At 31.4% G+C, this 8,814-nt stretch overlaps 1 protein-coding gene across 1 annotated transcript; it reads right to left on the bottom strand.

The window, feature by feature from the left end:
* Window positions 1-514: 514 nt before the first annotated feature.
* Window positions 515-7,894, bottom strand: LOC143054539 (tribbles homolog 2-like). Its single transcript, XM_076227559.1, has 3 exons — window positions 6,773-7,894; window positions 3,883-4,175; window positions 515-2,198 (listed from the first exon to the last, which is right to left on the bottom strand). Exons 1-3 carry the CDS (start codon window positions 7,034-7,036, stop codon window positions 1,727-1,729), a joined length of 1,029 nt encoding a protein of 342 aa, XP_076083674.1. The 5' UTR covers window positions 7,037-7,894; the 3' UTR covers window positions 515-1,726.
* Between the last annotated feature and the right edge of the window lie 920 nt (window positions 7,895-8,814).

Below are 8,814 nucleotides of genomic sequence, written 5' to 3'. Positions count from 1 at the left end.
CTGTGGTTAATAGTTGAACATTAACATACACGAAGATCCCAATGGTGCAACATACTTTTGTATGTATTTACCAAACCAGGAGCTTAATTTTTGTCCATCATAGTCTGCATTTTCGGGTGGTTTTTTTTTTGTTGGTTCAGATTGTTTTTAAAACCAGGATGTAATATATATCTTTTGAATTGTTTTACATTTAAAAGCTTTATACTACATGTACAAGGGAAGGTATGGGATTTTGCTCATTATCGAAGTCCAACATATTGTTCTATCTATATACTCAGTCTGCACGGTTAGCCACTAGTCCAATGCCCCAGACTAGTAACATTTAATTCGGACTAGTAAGTTTTTGCAAAACTTTGTTTTGCCAAATAAGAAAAATGTCAGAATATTGGTCTTCGGACTAGTAGTTGAAAAAGTTTTTGGTGCAGAGAGTATCCTTCATTTTTTTCAAACAAAATAGTGTTGTAAGAAAATTGTGCTAATAAAGAATATGTATTAATCAGACAAGAAACAAATATTTTGTTTTGTGTATTTTATTAGAAACTCCAAAAATCTATGTGAAATAGACATGGCTGTTCCTTTTATAACATTTCTAGTAACAATAACATCAACACAAGTATAAATTAATATTGTATGAATATTATAATACAAAACCAATAAACAGTCACTCCTGTGTGATGACGGACAGTTCATTTAAGTCACATTTACTAATCAATTTCACACATGAAATATAATCTTCATGGAAGAATGGTCAGCAATGAAAAAAACTCATTTTTGACAAACACACACAAAAAATTATATTTCAATCTTTCATAAAATAAATACACTTAGATCTTTGTTTTCTGAACTTCAGAGTTGGGAATTCTTTTTAAGCGTTTGATCGAAATTCAAAAAGTTTCACTTGGCTGCATCATGAAAACATGACGACCCCGTCAATTTCAAATTTTGTTTCTGTTAAAAAGCACATGTATACAAATTGATTGTGATTAGAAAATGGCAACTGGAATAAATAAAAACTTTTAAAGTTCATAAACACACACACACACTTCTAAACAAACAATCATCACTACATATACAATGAGAACAAGCACACTTAAATGTATATCTATCACTCTGGATTGAGCATACACAATGAAAAACATATAAACAATGTGAATTGGATGGACTTTGGATGAATGATTACGAAGATGGCACCATTCGCACATGAAATCTTTAAAAAAAAAAATACTCTTTCATAATACATACTTCTTTGAAACTTCTATTGCTTTAAAATTACACTTGGTCCAACTTGACTGTGAAATAAATCACTCAAATTTGTATCTTCTCATTCTCAATTTTTCAACTTGTTCTAACCAGCAACCTACTGTATCAACACTCATTGACCAAATTGTGCAGCTTATCACAGTAAATTCAGACCAAGTGTAATAAAAAACAACCATGTATTAAAGTGCAGAGCTGTGCTCAGCATACCAGCATTGCACAATCAATAACTTTTGCTATTAAATTCATTTATAAAGTTTTTTCCTAGATTATAAAGCTGCCATTAAAACATGGACAGAATGTCAGTTAACAACCATTCAAAGTTCGTTCTTAATAATCGTTTCTACCCGTAGCTGTCTTTTTTCGACAGAGATCGTCTTTATATTTCAATAAAAGTCACTCCAAATAAATAAACAAAAATAAACACTGGCGCTTGAAATTCAACTGAATGCTTTACGACAATATTGTTCTAGAGAAAGAACTCTTCTTCTTCTCCATTAAATACTACGCTCGGAACAGTTTGGTCACTATGTTTGTGATCCAAGATTGTCATAAAACCAGGTGACTGTTTCCCATTGATCCATGGATGCTGGAGAGCATCTCCGGCCGTCAGTCTATCTTCTGGGTCACGACGTAACAGACTTTTAATAAGACATTTAGCCTTCACCGACAGCATTGGAGGAATACTGTACTGGCCTTTACGGATTTTACTAAATAGTGTACTGGGATCAGAATCGTGAAATGGGTAACGTCCGACTAGCATCGTGTAGAGCATGACTCCCAAACTCCAGATATCAGCTGCTCGACCTGAGTATGTTTCGTTAGAATGAAGAATTTCTGGACTAACGTATGCAGGGCATCCATGTTTGTCTGCCAAACGGTCATTGGTTTCATCTTCTAACACCCGTGCGTCTTCTAACCCATCAAGTCTCAATTGAGTCCTGGAGATTAAAAAAATGAACTGTTCAAATATGGTTGCAAAATTTTTAAAGGAAGTTTCAATGCACATCTTCATGATATTAAAGCATAACTCTGCAGAAATGGCATTTATAAATGTATGCTATAGTATATATATGCAAGGTAATTAACTTATAATTTTCTCTAAAATACGGAAAGAACTGCTAATTCTGGATGATTTAATGCAAGTGATGCATTACATAAAATAGGTCAAACGTTGTTATTCATTGCAAAAAATACAATAATACAGGAAACTCCCAATGAGTCACATGATTATTATACAATACAAATTCCAGTATGTTAATTTCAATGTCATAAATTTTGAAATTCCATTTTCAAGGTTTAAAAAAATAATATTTTTACATTAATTTATGACACTGACAGTTGACCTTTCGTAAGAACAACTAAACCATTGAAGTACATTTAGTACAATTGATGAAATTTGGATGACCGAATCAGATTGAATCAAATTAATCATAAAATTTCGATAATAAAACCTGCATTTTTCAATGCTTAGCTTTACAATTTCAAATTACATTTTAAAAATTCTGTCTATTTTCAATTAATATGATTATGGCCACAAAGATATACATACTACTCTTATTTATAGAATACATAACATAATTAATGTTCATAAAAATAGATTTGTATATGTACATGGTTAACCAAATCCTCCCCATTAAAAATGTCCTATCCCAGCAAAATTTTATGACCTGATAATGGTCAGTGAAATGTACTTGTACATGTAATATACAAATTAATTTCACCTCTAAAGTAAACTAAATAGATAAACTTGTGGAGACCTGCCAAATTAGACATATAAACACCAACCCTAATATCTGACATTCAAGGAAATATACATGCCTATATATTATACATGTTAATTTCATGTTTATTTCTGTGTGTACATGTTTAAACCTTTACATTTCCTGTTTACAACTGACAAGTGGCACTGGCCATTTAATTTGTTTACAACAATGTACATGTGTATTCACTAATGTAAACAAAAATTTTTCATCATATTTCTTGCCTGAATTGTTGTTAAAGGAAATGGATTTAAACTTTGGGTGTGTCTAATACATAAATACAGATTTAACAGTTAAGGCCTTTCTCTTTATTATCCTGTGTTTAAATGATTGGGTGGAGCTGCAAAATCGTGTTGTACATAATCTCATCAGATATATTATTGTTACACCTACTTTATATTACATTAAATATGTTGTAGTAGGTAAAACGTCAATAAGGTACTGTGCTGGTAGGTTTGATAATAAATACTGTTGGTACATGTATGTAGGACAATACTTAATTACATTAAAACAATCTATACCAAAAATAAATGTTATCAGACACAAACATTACTATTCGTAATTCTACCTAAACTTCCCCACAACCTATTTGATAAAAAGTATCATTGATTTTGCAAATCTAACAACCGCCATTGATCTGTTTGGAGTAGATTTCAATAAATAGCCTGCAATCAGGAAGTTACTGAACTATTTTATAATTCAGTTTATAGTTTTTCTGTTTGTACGATTTCTATTTCAGTATGTCAGATTTTCTTGGCGAATAAAGGTTCAGTATCCATTAGACAAGGGCAGGGGTATACATTTGATTGTCTTGACTAAGCAAAAGTAAACCAAAAATCGTCATCTTCAAAAATAAACTTACCGTTCAGGATTTTTGAAGACAAACTTTCTTAGTTTGAGATCTCGTAGCACTATTCCATTACTGTGACAATATTCCACAGCGGAAACAATTTGTTCAAACAATCTATGAGCTTCCTCCTCCTTCAGCCGTTTTCTCTGGCGGACGTAGGAATGAAGATCACCATAATGTTTTTCAAATATAACATATGCTTTGGTTTCTCCAAGAATAATCTCAGAAATGCTGCTAAGATTCTCATGGCAATCCACTTGCCAATATGCTGCCAAGATTTCTCTGTATCGAGTTATTGGGAACACCTAAAAGAGAAAAGGAACAAAGTTTTTAATTTATGCATAAATATGAAATGCATGTATGTACAATGTATGCTGTAAACAAAGCCCAAGAACTCTCAATTCAGTGCTACACATGCATTGTTCATGTATGTATACTGAACAATTGAAATGCTTTGAATTTTCAATAATCATTTTTAATTTTATTTAAAGCTTTCTATCAGCTGATTTATACTTATTTTTATACATGATGTTTTGTGTACATAACATATGATGTATGAAATGATCATTTATTGTACATGTACACTTCATAAAATGCTCATACATGTGTATTTTTTCATTACAGGTACATGTACATACATCTTAATCTATCACATGATAAACAACATGCAATAATGAATTGCATCATAAAACAGACTTAAACAGTACATGTAGGTGCAGCATGCATGTAAAAGCTGTTTTGCAGAGGAAACAAAGGCAATAAATTGTGATCATTCATAAATAAACATAAACTTATACTTCTTTAATATTAAATCAAAGTTTAATAAACCGCCTCCAATATTTAGTGAAGGCAAAAATCAATATTTAGGTCTGCACTAAAAATCTAATGCATTTTTGACAAGATGAAGCCTGGTAAAAGGAAATTAAATTGAATTTATCTGTAAATGATTGCCTGGCAGGGAAATATTTCACGATTTTCTGACTGGATAACTGTGTATTGATTGTATGAATCAGCTGCTGAGCTAACATTCCTATGGTTTATTTTTAGCTTGTTGATGAGGAATGCAACAAGCCCCAGCTATAGCTAGTAAACAAAAGAAATCAATGAACAGAGAAAGTCAATGCCCTCCACTCCACAACTCATGGTGTCATCTAATACAAGATTTGTCATAGCAAAAATTCTTTGTTTGATCTCAAGAAGATTGTACAAAAGTGACCGTCTATTAATTGGACCATTAATAATTTTTTTCAAGTATTTATTTCTGCTACATGTATGTAAGTCAGTAATACATGTCTTAAATGCAGAGTATAGTGTAGGGTTTAAGAGTATATTGTTAACACAGAAAGTTCTGCCTTTCAAGTCTGAGCCAAAGGGAACGATATTTGAAACAGGAACCATTTTCAAAATCATGATAGATAACTGATATTAAACTTCCTTCTATACACACATATATATAACATGTATATTGTAATAGCTTGAAATCAGGATGTGTATTTACCTTGTTTAAATACACAACATTATAATGGTTGTATTCACTTCCTTTTCAAATTAGATATAACTAGCATTTCCTTTTGTACATCCTACTCGTGCATAAATGATTTATACAACATTTGAATAATGCCCTTTGTTCTGTCATTGCACAATTTGTCAACAGCATTGACGAATACTTTTGTTGTTTAAAACTTTGAAATGCAGCAATTTTTGTTAACTATGGAGCAATGTCTATAAATGTAGACATGTATTTTTTATTGCTTAAGCAACAGGACTGAATGTAAAAATTTTTCTTTAAAGTATCATCATGGTACAATCAGTGGAAAATGTTGACGAAATGTCTTTTTTATTGTTATAGCAACAGAACTGTATGAATATGTTTCTTTAAAATATCATCATTCAAGATACATAGACTTCTTTGTATTTTCCTTTGTTGACGACTGTTACAACATGTTATTTTTTTCAGCAGGAAGTTTGACCTATATGACCTCTGCATGATATCCTCATCATCCCATTAATTCAGAACAAAGGTCAGCTGTCTGGAGATTTATTTTAGGATAATGATGACATTGCATGTTCTACTAATTATCCATTCATGACAATCTAATATTTCTTATATAATAAATCAATCATTGAACGTGCCAATCATAAATGTTGGTAATGTGTCATAATTTGGTAGTTATATCTAGAAAGTGTTAATACTTTATCATTATCTTATAGCATTTTCATCAGCTTTATATTTAAATACAAAGACTTCTGATTTTTGTATTATGAAATTTTTCCAAAAATTGAGACATGAAAGAACTTTTTTTAATACCTGATATGAGATCTATAAATAAATATATCTCTATTTGAAAAAGCAAAGAGAAGTTCAAAAATCAGTGTCTATTCTTTTTTTTTCTTTATTTAAAAATTCCTTTGTACTAAAATTTATAAATCCAATTGATTTCCTTTGAAGTTACTAAATGGAAGCAATTACCTGGGAATTGCCACCTCATTGTTCTATAACACTTTCTTTGTTCAGGTATGACTCATCAGGTGAAACACCTTTGTTCAGACAGGTGTGTTTCATGTTTTATCATATTCAATAATTATCAAAGTTGAAACCTCATGTTTTTCAAGAAATATATAAACATATAAATGAATTTCAAATTGAACTTCCATATTCTGTAATACCTTTGTGTATATTTGAAACTTGGAAATTTGTGTATTGGGGAAATTCCTAAAATTTTCATTCATGGGGAGACAACTCTATCAAATCTTTCAATGACAATGTTACCTACATTTTAGTCATTTATACAACTGTGCAGTAAATAAATTGGGATTAAAATTTGTGTATATGATGTACATGTACATTTATTTAGTAGCATAAACAGTAACAACAATAAACAAATCAAACTTTTATATTTACCTTGCAGATATATTCTTCATTATTCTGCCAATTCACAGCTTTGTATGCATCCCCTTCAATCTGTCCCAATAAAAGGTATCTTCCAATCTTGGAAACATTCTGAGGAGAGTATTTCTCTGGAAACTTTGGCTGAGGTGACGAAGGTTGTAAATCTGGACTGAGATTTCCAGGAACTAAGTTAAATGAAATGTCAAAATGATCTGTTTTCTTCCTTGGCCCATGACTCGGAATTTGAAGTCTGGGCCTGGAACGTGTAACGCTCATTAATATAATAAACTAATTAGTTTGTCGTCGAGATGATTATTCTCTCAACTTTGATATGGAATCGGAATGTTTCCTTTGTCCAGTGTTTGTAGTTTCACTTTCCTTTTCCCTCCAGAAATGAAACAAAGAACAATGCAAATCAAATATTCGCACAAATAAATGAGATCAAGTTTCACGTTTAGTTTCAACTAATTGTTTTAAATAAATATAACAAAACAGATTAATATCACAGTTTTGCTTACTGGCAGTGTATAAAAACAAAATCGTTTTTGTCTCGACTTCAACGAAGTTCAAAACAAAACGCTAATTTCCTCGTGTGCACCTTCACACAAAACCGCGCTAAAAAGTCAACGATTTTCCACGTGTTTCCAACAGTTCCGAATAGGAGAGTGTGCTCGTCAATATCAGAATTTGGAATAATGTTGCAAAGTTTTTGAAATTCACTTAATGCGTGTTACAGCTTATGATGAAATGCGTATATCCAAATATTACCTAACGATCAGTCATTCACCGGGTTCCTTCTGCGTTGAAAATGAAATGGTCAACAAAAAATCCACAAAGTATCCTGATTGTATTAGTTGTAGTCCTAAGTGTAAGCACACTCTCTGGAAACTCTCGGGAGGGGCACGATGTACCAACCCTCCCCTTTCAAAGACCTGTACTTACTTCCATTGCGTTCGCCATTGTACTGATTTTATTAGCAACGTGTAGTATAACCGTCTTATAACCAAGTGCACCTGCGAATTCTTCCGCCTTGTTTTGCGACGAACACTATTTCAAATTTAGAAATCGTATGTGAAATACAAAAGGATGAAAAAATATTTAAATTCTGTATTTGATATCAAATAACTGTTAATTTTACAAAACGCACTTGTATTTGGATGCGCACTGAGCTACTACGTTCCAGAACTATATTGTACGCGGCAGTCTGTCTTCATTTCATTGATGAAATTCTTCCGTTCGGATTATCTCGCAATTTTTCCACAGGACAACAAACGTTTACAAATCACGCTAAATGATTGGTTGGCCGGTGTCTATTTTAAGCAAAAACAATGGGATATCCCTATGACTTAACACCATATATGGCAAATGTTGATTGATTATTCGTTCATAAACAGTGACGTATCGAAGACACGTCATCAAAATAGTAATTTTATAGGTTAAGATTTTCTTTGTTTACTATAAAGTAAAATCCTGGTTTCGTTATGATGCAATCATTTGATCTGAAAGAAAAAAAATGATGCAAGCATATTTCAGGTGTTATATATTTAAATTATACTAAAAAACGTAGTTCACTACTGTTGTAGTTTCAAAAGAGACATACAATCTCTCGACAATCTTAAAACCGAGCTTGAGAAACCGAGGCAAACTTATGAAACTCGTAACAGATTAGAAATAAAGAAGAGTGCATCACATAATATATATATCATATAATGTCATATGTATTGTTTGTTTCGAAGAAACGCACAGTGTCGGCCAGGAAGGGGATATATGTATATATAACTCGTAGTTGATCATGTATTATTGAAATAAAACTTTGACATATTCTTCTATATGTATATAATAATATGATGCAAACTTTGAAAGAAAACAAAACTTCTTCAGAAAAATTGTGTAAGATGCTTGATCATGTTGATCACGATAATACTATTATTTTTTTTAATTATTCATAATTTAGATTTAATAATATTATATAGACATTGTAAATTATTGTTTTGTTTCCTAGCAAGTTTGATATAAATCTTGGCTCTTATTTTTTCCAAAAAATATATGAATCG

Source organism: Mytilus galloprovincialis, chromosome 12 (genome assembly GCF_965363235.1).
Source record: "Mytilus galloprovincialis chromosome 12, xbMytGall1.hap1.1, whole genome shotgun sequence".
Taxonomy (NCBI): Eukaryota; Metazoa; Mollusca; class Bivalvia; order Mytilida; family Mytilidae; genus Mytilus; species Mytilus galloprovincialis.
This window is presented reverse-complemented; position numbering and strand designations above follow the sequence as displayed.